We start from the raw sequence: 18,388 nt of genomic DNA on the forward strand, positions 1-18,388 counted from the left end.
ACAACACAACTATAACAATATAACAGTATAAAAAAAAATTGACTTCCGGGCCTCTCCTGGTGGTACTGGTGGTTCAGTGCAGTACTGTGAAGCTGTCCGCAGTCTCTGCAGTGCAGGTTTGATCCCGACCGGCAGGCACAAATCTCACATGGCACAGCAGACCTCTCCTGTCTCACCCGCTGCTCACCTCAGTAGTGTATTTCATCAGTCTGCCTGTTCTGTTCCCCACTCTGTCTCTGGTGAATCTTATCACCTCCCATGCATGTGGCCTGTACCCCAGTTCTTGTATGCATGAATAAATAAATCTTTTTATTTATTATATTTATATTTATTATTTATAGACATAGCAACATATGTAGACATAGCAAAATAAAAATATGAACAAAGGCTCAATATCACAGTTAAGAACAACAGTGACACCATCCCACTGCTGTCCAGGGTGTGCAGAACAGAAGCTTCATCAGGTTCATTGTTAAAGATCCTTAGGGGCTGAGAGACACATCACAGCCCTGGGCACTGTCGCAGCCTGGTTGAGAACAGAACAGAACCTGGTCAGAGATGAGACCACAGGAGGGACTGATGAGGGTGACTCCCCGTGGAGTCCATTTACACTGTCCCCAGGGGCTCAGGGATCAAACCCCTGATCCACACTTACCTGTGGCCGGAGTGTAGCTTCCTCCTTGTCCTCCTGTGGGAAGAAACATCATGTGAGACCAGGAAGCAGTCAGGTCAGAAGACCTAAAGGAATCTTTTAATCCTGCTCAACAGGGAAGTTTCCAGAACTGTGACTAAAGACCCAGGTCAGGACTGGGAAAAATGAAGAAAGGAGGTGAGGGGGGACTGGACCAAATACCCTCTGGGCACCACACGTGTGTGTGGATGGTACTTCCCATTAACCAGGCAGGGTAAGTTCTCCCTGGGACTTGAAAGCCCCCAGTGGACAAGATCCCCCCAGTTCCTTTCCTACCTGAGCGTTTCTTTCTCCACATCACAGCTGCAGCCACAGCAGCAACAGTGAGCACAGCTCCAAGGAGAAGCAGGCCAGCAATGATGACCACGGTGGAGATGGAGGACTGAGGGGACACTGGAAGGGAAGGGAAGATCATACCCTGAGCCCCAGACCTTATCCTGACCCTCTGAAGGTCTCCAGAAGGGATCCTAATGGCCCTGAGAACAGCCTCAGTGCCCATATCCTTCTCCTTACCCCAAGTCAGGACTCTGGGCTCCAGCAGCCCCTCATGCTGCACGTGGCATGTGTATCTCTGCTCCTCTCCAGAAGGCACCACCACAGCAGCCCACTTCTGGAAGGTTCCATCTCCCCCAGGCCTGGTCTCCACCAGCTCCATCTCCTGGGTCAGGTCCTCCCCATCTCGCTGCCAGGTCAGGGTGATGTCCGCAGGGTAGAAGCCCAGGGCCCAGCACCTCAGGGTGACCTCATGGTCAGTGGAGGGGTGATGGGTCACATGTGTCTTTGGGGGATCTGAGGTGGTAAATCAGAAAACTCACTTTGTGTTTCCCTATGGACACTGAAGAATCCTCATGAGACCATCCTCACAATGGACAAGACAACTGGTGTGGCAAGAAGAAGCACAAAATGTAAAAAACAGGCTAATTTGGAGGAATCTGTGCGATTCTCCTATACCTTGAAAGTCCTAGAATGAGGATGAAAACCCAGGGTAGGATGAAGCAGAGGGAGTGGAACACAGACTTTTTATTCCTGACCTGGGTGGAAGGTGAATGACACAGAAAAGCAGGAATCACATAACTAAAAATGTTCTCAGACCAGCAACAAGACTGAGAGAAAAACTTGTGGTTCTCAAACAGGCCCCTGGTCAAAAGGACCCGGTGACATGTGATGTCAGGGACTGTCTGTGTCTCAGGAGAGACTGGATCCCTTCACTGTCCTTCAGGAGAAGCAGGAGTCTCTGGGAGTCTCTCTGGTGCAGAACATGAAACCCAGGGGAGTCCCCCGAGAGAGGACTCATTACCCGCAGTTATTCCAGGCAGGGGAGGACTGGGAGGCCCCCAGGCCCCTCTTACCCGTGCGCTGCAGAGTCTCCTTCCCGTACTCCAGGCATGTGCGCAGCAACGTTAAGTACCTGCCCTCCAAATAGTTCCTGAATCTCTCTGCCTCTCCCTGGGCCTCCCACTGGCGCCGGGTGATCTGAGCGGCCGTGTCCGCAGCGGTCCAGGAGCGCAGGTCCGTGTTCAGGGCGATGTAATCGGCGCCATCGTAGGCGAACTGTCTGTACGCGCGGAGGAGGCGCCCGTCGGGCCCCACGTCGCAGCCAGACATCCTCTGGAAGGTGTGAGAGCCTGTCCAGAATGAAAAGGGGTGAAAGTCCCGCAGGCTGTTCCCGGGCAGGTTGCAGAGAAGCCTGGAGGGGGAGACCCTGAGCGACCCCCGTCCGTGGGGATGGGAGTGCTGACCCGGCCCGGCCCTGCGCCAGCTCACCGGTCTCGCTCTGGTTGTAGAGGCCGCGCAGGGTGTCCAGCTGCGCGCGGTACCACAGTGCGTGGCCCCTCAGGATCCGCGTGTCCTCGTCCCACTCCTCCTGCTTCTCCTGCTCCACCTGCTCCGCCCAGGGCGTCAGGGCCTCCAAGCTCCGGCCCAGGGAATCGCTGTCGAAGCGGTCGAACTGCGTGTCGTCCACGTAGCCCACGGAGATGAAGCGGGGCTCCCCGAGGTCGGGCCGGGACATCGCGGTGTGGAAAAACCTCAGGGAGTGGGGGCCTGGGGGCGGGAGGGGAGACCCGGGCTATTCTTCTCCCTTTCGGGGGCTCGAGTCCCAAGGGACGCCCACGAGACCAAAAGTGGGTAAAAGAAGAGTGAGAGTGGAAAGCGCCTGCGGGACGAAAATGGCCAAGACTCGGGGGGCCAGAGGAGGCTGGGGTCTCGGGGGGACGGAAAGGGGCCAGGACGGGGCGGGGCCGAGATGGGGGGACAACTAGGGCGGCGGCGAGGTCGCGCCTTTCCCACGCCCGCCCACGCCCTCGCTCCCGCCTCTGGTAGCGCCCGGTCCCCTCCCGACCCGCACTCACCCGCCCGGGTCTCCCTCGGGGCGGCGGCCACCGCGAGCAGGAGCAGGAGGGCTGCGCCCCCCATCCCCCAGGACGCGCCTCCACCCGGGCTGGGGAGACGGAGTCCCGGCGGGCGGGCGAGGGCTTTGGAACGGGAGCCGCGGGGCTGCTGATTGGCTGCTCTGGAGACCTCCAGGCAATGGGGAGTGAGCCCTGGGGTGATTCACCAGTATCCAGGAAGTAGGACCAGACACAGGTTGTGAGAAGAAGTGAAACTGGGGAGATGAGGAAGCCCCAACAGTAACCCTACAGTGCCCTGGAGACTGAGACCTTGAGAGCCACACCCCGAGGCCCCTCCTCTCCTGCACCAAGACCTTTGTCACACTGTTGCCTCCCTGAATCCAGGCCCAGGAACTGGGTCAGCGATTCTCAAACGTTTTTCTTTCAGGATGTCTCTACCGTCTCACAAATTATTATGGATCCCATGTATAATTTTTTCATGTGGATTATAGCTTTACATATTTACTTTACTAGAATAAAACCTTTCAAAAAGATGTTATTATGCTGGGAGCCATGCTACTCCTGTCGTCTTACAAAGGTCCAGGCATGGGGCAGATTCCTGAAAAATCAGGAATCTCTTTAGCTGACTCCTGCTAGATTCTCATTTGTTTATGGCTAGTTTCTACCATTGTTAAAATATGCATTTAAAAGTAAAACTGCAAATGCTGTTTGATCAATTACTGAATAACCAATTTGACAGCAAATGGCACTGCATGATTCATTGATAACATTGGTTAGTTAGCATACAAATTCTTGACACAGGAAAAGGGGAAGGATGCAGATCTTTGAGACTGGCCCAGGAGAACAACCAGCCTAGCAGGCTGCCAGGCCCTGTTTAGATATGCTTGTTAAGGAAGCAAGCTTGTCTTTTACTGACATTTCCATGTCTATGGCTCTTTAACAGGGAAAGATTCCCTTTTCCTTTAACAGTTCCCTTTCAGTGACAATGGGTATGGTAGCTGTTGGAGTATGCATTCAAGAATAAGCCAACAACAATTTTGTGACTGGTTAAGCTACTAACCTTGACAGCACAAATAATGCACTTGGAAATAGTCAATGTTACCACTACTGATATGTCACGTATTAACCATTCTGAGAACCAAAAGCTATAACCATCTCCGGCCCTGCCTCTGATGAAATATTTGTAGTTCCTTAAAACAACAATCAACAGTCTTACAAAAAAAGGAATTTTCCCTTGACCTTAAAGTTAGATATGGAAACTAGGCTGACTAGATAAGTATAGGAGTAATAGGTAGAAAAACTCTTCTGTTAGATTAGGAGAATTCCTCCCTTAATTGAGAGCTTGAGGCTAGGGAAGAGTCAGTGTGGCTTGTCTGGCATTGTCACCCTCCAGACCCTTGGTTCCTTAATATTGAATCAATATCTTATTAAAACAATATACTATTAGATGATGATTTCTATATAAAAGCCTTCTGTTTTTTGCTTTAATCATATTGTTACAGAGCTGCCCCGATATAAAACGGGTTGCCTAGCTGTGGGTCCTCAACCGCGCGCTTCTAATGCCCCAGATATTTTTTCTTTTGGCTTAGCTAATGGACTGTTTGGTATAAAGACCAGACACGTTGGCTTGGGGGGTCTCGCTTGCCTCCTGGCTTCATGGCTCCTGGCTTGAGGCCAGCTCTCAGAGTGCCATTTGGGGTTCCAGATCGGTGGATCAGGTAGGACGCATTTAAAACTTTGTCTCCCACTTTTCTCCCTGAGTTGTACATTTCCTCATTTGCCCTTCCCTTGTAAATAAACCTTTTATTAACCTTTTGCGTGTGCCTGCAGTAGAGTATTGATAAGTCCTTTTAAGCGCGCGGGTGAGGACCCACAGTCAGGCAACCCGTTTTGTATTGGGGCTGCCCTATAACATCCCCACTGGAAGATGCTTAAGACTTGTGGCAGACTTTGGGGCCTTGCTCTAGGCCAATCCTGCTTGGGTGGACTTTTACCCACGAGGGGACAGGTAACTTTGGGTGCTAGATTTAGAAACTATATTCTTTGCCTTTTCTGTATTGTTTCCTAATTGTATTACAGTTCCTTCCCATTAAAGTCTCATATGTTTTGTGTTGATGCAGCAGATGGCAGAACCCACTTAGAATAGGCAGGTTTGTGGGGTCTGGCTGCCCTTCTCCCTGCCCTGTAACAATATGGTTATATGTTAGTCTCAACTTTATAGGTTAGTTAGAAAAAATCCCTCTGTCGCCCTTCCCCCAGGTAACTCCCTGCCCTTTGTTTCCCCAGCCCTTAGTTAATCCTTCACCATGGTAAACACAGAAATGTTAGTTTCAGTCACAAAAGTTTTTGTTGGTAATAAAATGATTGTTTAAGATAAATGACTATTCTAAGAACACTTTTGTTTAGCAACTGTGCCTTCTTCAAAATAAAATATATTACAACCTCTGCTGAAAGACAAATAAACCCCTGGCTGTTCTAGAGGAAGGTGTGATGATTGTTATCTTCCTGCTCTAATACATATGCTTATGTACTCTGGTGTTATAGGGCAGCCCTGATATTCAACGGGTTCCTGGCTGTGGGTCCTCACCCATGCGCTTTACAGGGACTTATTAATACTCCACTACAGGCACACACAAAAGGTTAATTAAAGGTTTATTTACAAGGGAAAAGGAAATAAGGAAAATGTACAACTCAGGGAGAAAATAGGGAATAAAGTCTTTAATGTGTCCTACCAGGTCTGCCGACCTGGAAACCCAAAGGCACTCTCAGAGCTGGCCGGACTCTGCGAGCTGTCTGAGAGCCAAAATGGGGGACCCCTCCAAAGCCCACCTGTCTGGCTTTATACCAACCTGGCTGCTTAACCCCACCCTCAGGTCCCAGCCACCTTCCCTTTGGTGGTGATGGGATTTGGAGTTCCCAGTGTCTTTGGCTTTGGCCTGGGGTGGGGGTGGAGTCCACAAAGCCTGTATGGAATTAGCTTTAAGACATCCTTTTCCCCCTAACACTGGGTTTGCTTGTAATATATAAAGGGCTGCTGAGACCCTCAGCAGGATGATGTCTGTACCCTGATCAAGTGTTTGCATCTCCTCACTCCCCCTCCCCCTAATCCCTCAGATTTGTCCCTAACCCTCTCAGATTTGTCCCTAACCCTCCCTAACCCAGATTTGTCCCATGCCCTCTCATCCTTACAGGAACCCCTGACAGGATAGTTTGCCAAGGCTGGTCCCTGGCATTATTACTTCTTTACTTTAGAATATTAATAACCAACGTATGCTAACAAAGCATTTTTAAGAAAATAACTTTCTGTAAATGTAAGGATAATCATACAATTGTATGATTTTTTAAAAAAAGTTACCTATTGTTTCACTACTGAAAGGTCCATGCAGGAGGCCTGAATGCAAAAACCCACCAGGAAGCCCACCTGGGAACAGGAATGCTGAAGCCTGCCTAGAGAATTCAGATAATAAACCTCCCCCTGCCCTACAAATCATTTCTCAGACAAAGAAACTCCCCCCACCCTACAAACCCAGTTCCCTGTCTGACCTCCTCACCCTATAAAAGCCTGCATCCCCCTGACAATGTGTGTGGCTTCACGGACTCCCACCTTGGGTCCCAAGGTCCGCCAGCGGCGCAATAAATTTTCCCTTCCTTTGAGAAATTTAGCCTGGCTCTCCTTTTCTTTACTGCGCCGAATCTTTCATCTGGTGCGTTGGCCGGGAATGGGGTTCAATCCCGCGTGGGGACCCTGCCCCGTCCCAAACCCTCCACTCTCCCTCTTGTTCACTCCCTCTTTCTACCTCTCCCTGTGGAACTGGAAGCCAAGAACCCCTCCAAGCTCACTAAGGCTTAATGGCCTCTGCACGACCCGGGCACCCTCCCTGCGGGAGAACGGGCCCTCGCTGCCTCTCATGCCACGTGAGCGGAGCAGGGACTTGCTCGAGTCCCTTACCGGGCTTCCCTGGTAACTCCAATCCATGTGGCCACTTCCGCCTTAACTTCTTCCCATCTCCCTTGGAGGGGCCATCCTCCTCTTCCTCCTGTCGGCCCACCTTCTCTTCCTAGGGCACTTTGCCAAATAATCGCGAAGAACGAAAAGACCCGGCCGGCCTGTGGACCACCAGCGCCTGGCTCTTGACTCTCCCAGGGTGAGCTGTTGCCTCTAGGATCCCTTGGATCATGGGGGTCTCTTCTTTTCACTCAGCGATCACTACCCCTTCCTGATGCGCGCTTTCCATTTGGGGCTCCCTCTGAGGTGAGACGTCTCCTCAGGGGCACGACCTGTCCTATTTCTTGGAGGTAAAGAGGACGGCAGGACGCCGCCTTCCTCTTTCACTCTCCTGCTCAATTCCCTGAGGATCGGGCCAGGGACACTGGGACTCCAGCCTCCCTCCCCGACCCTCCGTTTGAGATCCTAAGAGGGACACTCACTATGGGGTCAACACAATCCCCCATTCTGGCAGACACCCCCTTGGGGTGCCTCCTAAAGGCCCTTGGCCCTCTACATTTAAAGCCGGATGTGAGATCTAAGCGCCTCATTTTGTAACAGGGTGGTCCCCAGGAAAGGGGGAGGTTCCCTGCCCCACCCAAGGGAGGGTGGAGCTGAGCAGGAAGAGGAGAAGCTGCAGAAGAGACTGAGGAAGGAAGCAGGATGGAGCCAGGAGACCTGGAGGAGGTGCATGGAGCCTAGAGACACGTAAAGAAACTGCACTTGTCTTTTGGTCGTGGACTGGGTGACACAGATGTGGGTGAGACCTGTGGGGAGGTGACAATGGCAGCTTTTATCTTGATGTTGATTTTGCTCTTTTCCTTCCGGGCTTGTCCGGTTGTTTGTGACCCTTTGCTGTGGGTCCCCACTGGAAGATGCTTTAGACTTGTAGCAGGCTTTGGGGCCTTGTTCTGGGCCGATCCCATATGGATGGACTTTTACCCACGAGGGGACGGGTAACTTTGGGTGCTTCATTTAGAAACTAGACTCTGCCTTACCTGTATTGTTTCCTAGTTTTATTAAAGTTCCTTCCCCTTAAAGTCTCCTATGTTTTCTGTTGATGCGGCGGATGGCAGAACCCATTTAGAATAGGCAGGTTTGCGGGGTTTGGGCTGCCCCTCTCCCTGTCCTGTAACAATTTTTTATTGCACCACGGCCTGGCCCATATATGAACTGGACAATGGCTCTAGGTGGCCAGAAATGGGCTCTTTTTGTTACAGGGCAACCCCGGTACAACAACCTTCCCTGTGGTGGTGACAGGATTTGTCTTTCCCAATGTCCTGCTGGCTTTGGTCTGAGTGTGCGTGGGGTCCACAAAGCCTGTATAGAATTAGCTTTGGGACATCCTTTCCCCCTAACATTTTGACCCCAAAATTCTAACTGACTTAAACAACCTTTGCTGTAGGCAGAAAAAGTGGCCCGAAATTCCCTTAGGCCCAGGCTGTCTTTCTCTTGTGCTCCGGCCCTTCCTTCCCTCCTGAGAACTTGCCATACTTTCTAAGTCTCCAGACTCCTCTCAGACTCTTCACACCCTCTCCGAACCCCTCTTCCGCGTTCTCTGATACTCCAAATTCTCTATCTTCTCCTCCTCCAGCTCCCCAATCCAGTCCCTCCCTCCCCTTTCTTTTCACCTCCTAACCTCCCCACCCTCTCTGTGCTTATCCTCTTGTCCCTCTCCTCAGGGAAGTGGGTGGGACTCAAGGAGGAGTTAGAGTCCATGTTCCTTTCTCTGTCTGACCTCTCCCAGACTGAAACGCGTCTTGGCTCTTTAACTCCCTACACCCACAAATTTCGTTATCTTACCCAAGTCTATGACCTTACAAGTCATGATTACATGTGATCTTCTCTTCCACCCTGACTTCTAATAAAAGGGAATGTGTTTTTAGGTCGGCCCAAGACCATGCAGATCAGGTCCCTTTGACTGACACAACCTTGCCCCCAGGCTCTGCAGCAGTTCCCAGCCCAGAGCCAAGGTGGGACTTCCAGACTGATACAGGCAGGACCCCCGGGGCTGGGCTCACCTAGACTGTTTTATTACCTGTCTCCTAGCTGGTCTCCAACAGGAAGCACCTAAACCTATAAGCTTTACTAAGCTCACAAAGATTACCCAGTCTGCATCAAAAAACCCTGTTGCCCTCCTTAGCCTGACGGAGGCGCTCCAGCGCTATACCAGGCTTGACCCTGACTTGCCTGGAGGCGCCACAGTCCTGGCTATGCATTTTATATCTCAGTCAGCCCCAGGCATTAATAAACAGCTTAAGAAGGCTGATGTAGGTCCTCAAACCCCTATCCAGGATCTGCTGAATATGGCCTTTACAGTATTTAACAACCTGGAGGAACAGGACAGGGCAGAGAGGGAACTCCGTAATCACCAGAAGGCTGAGCTTCAAGCTCAGGCCCTAGTAGCTGCCTTAAGACCGCCAGGCCCAGCTCCTCCAACGACCGCAGCACCTGCCGCCCGACAGAGGACGACAATGGGCCCCAACCGTCCGCCGCTGGGAGCCTGCTTCAAATGTGTCCGAAAAGGCCACTGGTCCAGACAATGCCCAACCCCGACTCTCCGCCAGGACCATGCCCCATCTACAACATCCAGGGTCACTGGAAAAGTGACTGTCCCTCTGTTATAGGGCAGCCCTGATACAAAACGGGGTGCCTGACTGTGGGTCCTCTCCCCCGCGCTTAAAAGGACTTACCAGTACTCTACTGCAGGCACACGCGAAAGCTTAATAAAAGGTTTATTTACAAGGGAAGGGCAAATGAGGAAATGTACAGCTCTGGGTGAAAAACGGGAGACAAAGTTTTAAATGCGTCCTACCCGATCCGCTGATCAGGAATCCCAAATGGCACTCTGAGAGCTGGCCGTGAGCCACCAGCCATGAAGCCAGGAGGCGAGCGACAGAGCGAGAGACCCCAAGGCCCACGTGTTTGGTTTTTATATCCAACCTGGCTGCTTAACTCCACCCTCAGGTCCCAGCCACCTTCCCTTTGGTGGTGACGGGATTTGTCTCTCCTAATGTCTTGATGGCTTTGGTCTGGAGTGGGGGTGGGGTCCACAAAGCCTGTATGGGATTAGCTCAGGACATCCTTTCCCCCTAACACCTCCACGCCTGGCTGTGGTGGGCCAGTCCTTCCAGCCCCTGCTACACTTCCACCGGCGCTGTTGGGTTTGGCGGCTGAGGACTGAAGAGACCCGGACTCATCGACTCCGATAACCTTCGAGGCGCCCAGGGTAACTGTCAAGGTAGCAGGTGAGTCAATCTCCTTTCTGGTTGACACGGGGGTTACCTTCTCTGTCCTCCCCTCCTAATTCGGTCAAGTTTATCCTCAGGTCTCGGTTCCGGGTGTTGACGGCCTTCCTTCTCAGCCCAGGACCACTGGTCCGCTCTTTCCTAGTCATGCCTTCTTGCCCCACACCACTCCTGGGTCACGACCTCCTGACCAAACTCAGGGCTACTCATGGTTCCAAGATCCTAGAGCTGCTCTTATCCTCCCACTGCTCCAAACATCTCCTGATCCTCCTCAGGACTCCCTGCTCTCTCCTCCCACTGTCACCCCCTGGTCTGCAATATCTCTATCCTGATTGTTGCCACCCATCATACCCCCGTCCTCATTCGCCTCAAGGATCCCTCTTTCCCCTCTCGCCCCCAGTTTCCAATCTCCCTCACTCACCGTCAGGGTCTCAAACCATCATCCAACAACTCCTGGGAAAGGGACTCCTTACTCGTACCAACCCGCCCTGTAATTCTCCCATCCTCCCAGTTAAAAAAGCCTGACGGTTCTAATTGCCTAGTGCGAGACCTTCACCTCATTAACAAGGCAGTGGTGCTTATCCATCCCGGAGTGCCAACCCCTACACCCTCCTATCTCATATACCATCTTCTACCACACGCTTCTCTGTACTTGACCTCAAAGATGCCTTTTTTTTTTACCATCCCTCTGGATCCTCAATGTTATTTTCTACTTGTTTTTACTTGGGAAGATCTGGACACACACGCCTCCCAGCAACTGGCCTGGACAGTCCTGCCTCAGGGGTTCTGGGACAGCCCTCATCTGTTTGGTCAGGCATGAGCTAGTGATCTCTTGTCATGTCATACTCCACCCAGCACTCTCCTCCAGGATGTGCTGGCCTCCTCCTCTGCAGTCTTCTCCACAATCTCAGCAACACACTGCACAACTCCTCACCTTCCTGTGCTCAAAAGGAAACCGTGTCTCCCCATCCAAAGCCCAACTTTCAGTTCCCACAGCTGTCTATCTGGCTCTTCGACTAACTCCTTCCTCCAAACAGCTGACGGTGGACCACAAACAGGCCATCCGGGACCTTCCCTCCCCTGAATCGGCAGAACAAATCATTTCCTTCTTAGGTTTGGTTGGATTCTTCCATCTTGGATCTCTAATTTTGCTTTCCTAGCCAAGCCACTGTATGAGGAAGCAAAAGCCTCCCCCAAAGGATGTCTCTAATCCCCCGGGAGGTCAGCAGGGCCTTCCTTTTACTCACGCATATCCTCCTTAGGGCGCCTGCCCTTGCCCTTCCTCATCCAAAAAAGCCTTTCCTCCTGTTCACAGACGCACGTCGGGGTATGGCGGCAGGTGTCCTTTCCTGGCCTCTGGGCCCAGCCCTGTGTCTTGTCGCTTCTCTCTCCAAGCAGATGGATCCCACCGTCAGGGGCTGGCAACCTTGCCTTAGAGCCCTGGCGGCGGCAGCTCTACTCACCCAGGAATCTCTCAAACTTATTCTGAAAAGACCTACCCAAGCACATTCCCCGCACGGCCTTCACTCTCACTCCTTCCCGCTCACAGGACTTCCACGTGCTCTTTATCGCAAACCCTCTGGTGAGTCTTATTCAGTCTAATTCTCTCAACCCAGCCACTCCTCTGGCTGTCTCTGGCCCCCTTCTGTGGCCCATTCGTGTCCTGAAATCCTGGGGGAAAAAATGCAAACCTCCAGACTGGGTTTAACTGACTCCCCTTTTCAGATGCCTACTGTGTGTGTAGACTGGCGGCTCTTGTGTAAATGCGCGAGGTCAAGGAGGGCTGCCTAGGCCATTGTTACCATCAATCAGGTACTTGAGGCAGGAAAGCTGCCCAGAGAAACCACCTTCCAAAAGGCAGAACTCATAGCATTTAACCAGGGCCCTGACCCTCAGCAACCATAAGAAAGTCAACATCTATACGGATCCAAAATATGCCTTCCTTATGGCTCACAGTCATGCTGCGATTTGGCAGGAAAGAGGGTTCCTCTCCACCAAGGGGTCCCCCATCATGAACGCTAAACTTATCCTTAAGCTTTTAGCAGCCTTGCAGCTCACCAGCTGCGTGGACACTTACCCGGACAGGATTGGCAGGTTGATTTTACTCACCTCCCTACTCACAAAAAGGTTAAATATCTGCTAGCAATGGTTGATACAATAACAGGTTGGGTTGAGGTCTTCCTGCAGCTAGAAAAATGGCTCAGGTAGTAACTGAGGCCCTTCTTTTTTTTTTAATGTATTTTTATTTTTTTTTTTAAGATTTATTTATTTTATTTATACAAGCACTGGGTACAATCAGAAGTGTGGGAGGGTGAGAGAATTCACCAGAGCCAGAGCAGGGGGCAGAACAGGCAGAAGGACTGAAGTACACTGCTGAGGGGAGCAGGGGGCGGCAGAAGAGGTCTACGAGCCATGTGGGACCCTCGCCCGGCGGCTGGGGATCGAACCGGTGCTGCAGAGGCTGCAGGAAGCTTTGCAGCCCAGCGCTCTACTGCTGCGCCACCAGGGGAGACCCTACTGAGGCCCTTCTTAACCACATTATCCCGTGCTTTGACCTCCCCACATCTCTCCAATCTCACAATGGTCCAGCTTTATTATCAAATATTACTCAGCAGGTCTCTGCAGCTCTGGGTATCACCTGAAAACTTCACATTCCCCACCACCCACAATCCTCAGGGAAAGTGGGGCGCGCCAATGGGCTAATCAAGGATCACTTGACTAAACTCTTGTTAGAGCTCCGCAGCTGCTTTGGGAACACGCAGACCGGTACTTCCCCAGTCCTGCCTTGGATCTCAACCTTTTCAACTGACCTTCCCCACCACTGCATCCGGGAAACCAAGTCCTGCTCAAATCACTTCAGCCAAAGCCACTGCAGCCTCCGTAGACTGGTCCGCACACGGTCATTCTCACCACGCCTGCAGCAGTAACACTTCTGGGAGACCCCTCCTGGCACCATCTCTCTCGTGTCAAACGTGCCCCCGAAGACAAACAGGATGCATGTCGTAACCTGGGTCCTACTAGGATGCGCATTTCTTGTCAAAATCTCCCGGAGCCCAGTGTCCTGTGTATGGAAATTCAAAGTTAGGGAGACCTTTGTCTCAGGATCCACTGAGACTACCCACTTGGTGGGTACTGCGGAGTGCCCACAGGCCGGATGCACAGCACCTATCATGCTCATCATAACTCTTTCGTCGATTACTAACCCTATGAACACCTTCTTTTATTTCTTTTACCATCAAACCTTAAATCACTGCAAAAATACCTACAGGTAATATGGGGGGTGCCCTTACCCTTACTGGAAGGTGTACAGTGCACCTTCCAGACAAAGGCTGAATGTTCTCTCCCGTCCATCATAATACCGTTTTCAATACGAATCAAGTTAACTCTGCTATTTCAGATCCTTGAGACCAACGTTGGGTACAGGGAGTCCAAGCCGCAAGGTATACTGGCTGGCATTTCTACCCAGTGGCAACATTGTCCCATCTCAAGGGAATATGTCCTGATACAAAATGCCATGGTCCAAGTCTCCCAGGACATGCTCCATTTGGAACAAGTCCTATAAAATCAGCTAACATCATCAGAAAAGACCGAGACACCCTCAACCTGGATTCATATAATCCAAAATGTTATACCCTTCCTAAATGACTCTTTTGGGACAAATACCTCCTCTTGTTTCCTCTGTGCTTCCCTTCAGAGGCCTCTACTGGCGGCAGCTCCAATTAATCTCAATACCACTACGACCAAGATAACGGACACTGCTTGCCAGACTCCCCAACTCTCAGTTCCCCTGTGGGACTCCAGTCACAGCTAACCCTGCTTGCAAACTGACGCCCTTGTAGGCTTTCATTCCTGCACTTCTAACATTTCGGTTAAAGGATAGATACCTCCTTAGAAAAACCTGTGTCCTTAGCATCATTACAACTCCCTGGCACAGGCCACTCTCCAAAACCGGCAGGCTCTGCCTGTTTCTCAGGGAAGAATGTTGTTACTATATCAGTGAGTCAGGGATTGTAAAAAAAATGTGGAAGCCTTAATGAAACTATGCAAAGACGTGGAAAGGGAAAGTGGGGGCTCCAACTCTCCGCTGACATGGTTTCAAATTCCTATAGTGTCATGGCTCCTCCCACTATTGGGGCCAATACTAATAATAACCTTGTCTTTTCTTTTTGCTCCTTGCCTCTTAAAATTCATACAGGCTCGCCTACAGGGAGTGGGGTCCTGGAGCTCCAGAATCAGCCCCCAGGGCTGGTCCTCCAGGGCAGCACAGGCCTTGCTCTGCCCTCCTCTTGGCTCCTAGCATTGGTGGAGTTGAGGATGATGTTCTGGCTCAGGAAATGGGGGCCTCCTCCAAACATCTGTCTTCTCTTCATCTCTCTCCTTCATCAGCCTGAGCATGTGTGTTTGAGTCACACAAGCCCTGCATTGAAAGGAAAAGGCCCCAAACGAGTAATTTACTGGTCAGTTATAAAGTCAACCCCTCTGCAGTTCTACCAGGAGAAACCAGAGACTCTCCCAGCCCCCAGCCAGAGCCCGTGTCACCCACACAGACTTTCTCCCGGCAGTGTCCCCGATGCTGCCCGTCCTGGCCCCATCCTCTCTGGTGCCCCCACCACTCCTTTTGGGCCCATCCCCTAGTCCCCATTTTCATCCTCTGCTCCATTTCCAGGAGCCTCCCCATCTTCCTAGCCATGCCCTGGGGGCTCTCCTCTGTCCGCCCCTCATTCAAGGATGGTGAACTTTAAAATATATATATTTATTTATTTTCTTACATAGTGGGTCATCTTTCTATAGTTATTGTTACCCTTAGGTGTGGTGCTCCCACCAATAGTCCACCCACATACCACCTCCAGCTCTTCCCCAGTTGGATCATTTCCGCTGCCCCCTGCTGCAAGACATGGCTCAATGGTCAGCTCATGGGCTTTGCCTTTTTCTAGAAAACTTGCTCTTTACTTGGGTGAGGTCCTGGGCTCCTGGGGAAATTGAAGTTTGATTCCCAGGAGGAGGTGCTTTCACCCTTGTAAACAGAAACAAATTACAGAGACTCTGGAGTCAAAGGCTCCATTCCAAGACTTAAGGAATATTTGGAGGATCTGCCCATAATCTGGGAATCAGCTGTTAAAACCTGGAAACTTGGTTCTATCCTTAGACCATAGGCCTCACTAGGAAGAAAATTTGAGGACTTCTGACCTGACACTGGACTTGGGCGCCCCCTTGTGTGCAGATCCCTGTCCTGCTGCTGGGGACCCAGGGAGCCTGGGGAGGGCCTGGCTGAGCAGGAGAAAGGGCAGCTCTGGGCTCCTGTGCTCAGCCCTGTGGCCACACGGGGGCGCTGCCGCGCTGTTCCGGATTCTGGTGGCTCCGCCAGGAGGGTGCGGGAGCTGAGATGGGCAGAGTTGGGGGTCCTGGCGCGGCTTCCTGGGGTGAGATGCTCTGTGAGGAGTCAGAGAATCAGGGCTCAGAGGAGAGGAGACTCCGGAGCCTGCCCTGGCTGTGAGGTTTCCAATTCCCCCCTCCCCCCAGAATCCGCTAATTGTGAAAACGGAGAGAGGTGTTGGAGAGTGGAGTGAATTGAATAATTTGTGTTTGAGAAAAATCTCTTTGCATTGGGGAAACTAGATTGTAGGAGAACAAGAATGCAACAGGAAAACAACCGAGAAAGTTGCAGTAGACAAAGAGAGAGGAGTGGGTCAGAGTGGTACGTTGCTTAGGATGTAGCTAATAGGGCTGATTTGGATGGATATAGAAAGTGAGGGAAAGACAGAAATTAAAGATGCTGCCAAACTTTCTATCCTGAGCAACTTGGTAGATGTAACTGCTATTTGCTTTTTTTTTTTTAAGTTTTATTTTTGTTTGCTGAATTCAGAGAACAAAGAGTAGAGGTTTGGGTAAATAGAATATTGGTGTAGTTGAAGAGGTTGGATTCCATCTTCTTTCATAAGAAATCACACCAGATTTATTGATTTATAATGTTGTGGGGAAGAATCAAGGTGTAGGCTCTGTTGCAGGGGTGAAAGAATTCACCAGAGACAGATGAGAACAGACCAAGTGAATTTATTGAAATACACTGCTAAAAGAAGCAGAGGGCGAAACAGGAGGGGTGTACTGCTCAGAGTCTGGGTCCCAAGTCTCTATTTATATTCTTGACACCATTGATTGGTTAGGGTGACTAGTCTTGGGTGTGTCCTGACTGATGATCTGAATCAGCATAGAGGGTCATCAGTGCTGGGCATCACCAGCTTAAGGTCCATGTTTCCATGACAGTCCCACCCACTCCCTTTATCATTCAAGCCTCCCAAACTTGCCTGCTGGGTAAGGAGTGGGGGCTTGGTTTTCAAATTCTTAATGATACCTTGACAGGCCAGAGTGCAGGGGTGAAAAATTTCACCAGAGGCAGACTGGAGAACAGAAAAGGCACATTTGTTCAAATACACTGCTAAGAGAAGCAGCTGGGGAGACAGGAAAGATCTGCAAGTGAAGAAAGATTTGGGGGCCTCCCCGGTGGTGCAGCGGTTGAGCACTGGGTTGTGAAGCTGCCTGCAGCCTCTGCAGCGCTGGTTTGATCCCTGGCTGCTCCCCGGCCTCCGGAGGAGGGTCCCACATGGCACGCAGACCTCTCCTGTCGCCCGCTGCTCCCCTCAGCAGTGTCTTCCGTCCTTCTGCCTGCTCTGCTCCCTGCTCTGGCTCTGGTGAATTCTCTTACCCTCCCGCGCTTCTGACTGTACCCAGTGCTTGTATAAATAAATAAATAAATAAATAAACAAACAAACAAACAAATAAATAAATAAATCCTTTAAAAAAAAAAAAAAGAAAGATTTGGGGCTCCCTTTTATTACTGGTTTTGTCAGTTTTGCTTTGGGGAGTAAGTTTTGGGCTGGTTAGTGCAGGGGTGTCTGATCCTGGGGGGTTGATCTTTGACCCAGAATGTGTCCTGGCCTTGCCTCCACATTCCTGGTCAAAGGGATCCATCTTATAGTTTGGGACCCAGAGCAGCCTTATTAATTCTCTCTGTGTTCAAGCCTCCCAAACCTTCCTGCTGGGCAAGGGGTAGGGGCTTCATTTTCACCTTATTTAACGCTACCCCACCAGATACCATTTGGTTTCTGTTTTCCTGCCACAGTGGATACTTTCCTATATGCGATTTACATTCCCTCTTCCTGGTCTTCACCTGTCTGCATCTGTTAAATTCGGAAGTCTCTACTGACAGAAACAATTCAAAGCATGCACTTTATGACTTAACTCTCTTATATCAATAAGTGTCACATAAATTACCAAAAAGGGAACCCCAAATCCCCAAAGGCTAAACACGGAAGCAATTCTACATTTTCTTAAGAAAGAATTTCTGACAATTAAATTGTAAGTTATGGTGAAATCAAAAGCAGCAAACGGGGCTGAATAGGGTTGCTTTATTTTTTTTATTGCTAATTCCCTGTCAAAGCCATATGCTTAATTACCAAATATTAAAACATGTGCCCATCAAATTGTTAGGAGGAAAGGAAGTCCTGAGCTAATACCATACAGGCTTTGTGGACTCCACCCCCACTCCAGAACAAAGCCATCAGGACATTGGGAAAGACAAATCCCATCACCACCAAAGGGAAGGTGGCTGGGACCTGAGGGTGGAGTTAAGCAGCCAGGTTTGATATAAAAGCAGACACGTGGGTCTGCGGTACCCCCATCTTGGCTTCACGGCTCTTGGCTCAAGTCCAAATCTCAGAGTACCATTGGGATTCCAGGTTGGTGGAACCGGTAGGATGCATTTAAGACTTTATCTCCCTATATTCTCCTTGAGTTGTACATTTCTTCATTTCCCCTTTCTTCAGGGTGCACTCATCCCTCTTGTGGACCTGACTCAGTATGCTCCCAACTACACCGAGCGGGATGAGGAGAGAGCTCGTGCATGGGGATTTACTGAGTTTGACCCCAGCTCCACTGGGAGAGTAAACTCCCATGGGATGATACTCCACCCGGAGGCCCTGGTATATCCGGTGCTAAAACATCTTCATGAAGAATCTCACTATGGGAGAGATGCCTTATTAGAAACAGTGCGCCCACATTTGAAGGACCCATATTTACATAAAATAGCATACCTGGGGCTGTCAACTATGTGCCAGGA

At 50.7% G+C, this 18,388-nt stretch overlaps 1 protein-coding gene across 1 annotated transcript; it reads right to left on the reverse strand.

The window, feature by feature from the left end:
- Nucleotides 1-308: 308 nt before the first annotated feature.
- Nucleotides 309-3,226, reverse strand: LOC119251071 (popy Class I histocompatibility antigen, A-1 alpha chain-like). Its single transcript, XM_054698446.1, has 7 exons — nt 3,043-3,226; nt 2,456-2,734; nt 2,041-2,316; nt 1,205-1,480; nt 968-1,084; nt 656-688; nt 309-526 (listed from the first exon to the last, which is right to left on the reverse strand). The coding sequence occupies exons 1-7, from the start codon at nt 3,104-3,106 to the stop codon at nt 483-485; spliced, it is 1,089 nt and encodes a 362-aa protein (XP_054554421.1). The 5' UTR covers nt 3,107-3,226; the 3' UTR covers nt 309-482.
- Nucleotides 3,227-18,388: the final 15,162 nt, after the last annotated feature.

The sequence above is a fragment of the Talpa occidentalis genome, unplaced genomic scaffold, assembly GCF_014898055.3.
Source record: "Talpa occidentalis isolate TD23 unplaced genomic scaffold, MPIMG_talOcc4v2.1 talOcc4.2, whole genome shotgun sequence".
In the NCBI taxonomy this organism is placed as follows: Eukaryota; Metazoa; Chordata; class Mammalia; order Eulipotyphla; family Talpidae; genus Talpa; species Talpa occidentalis.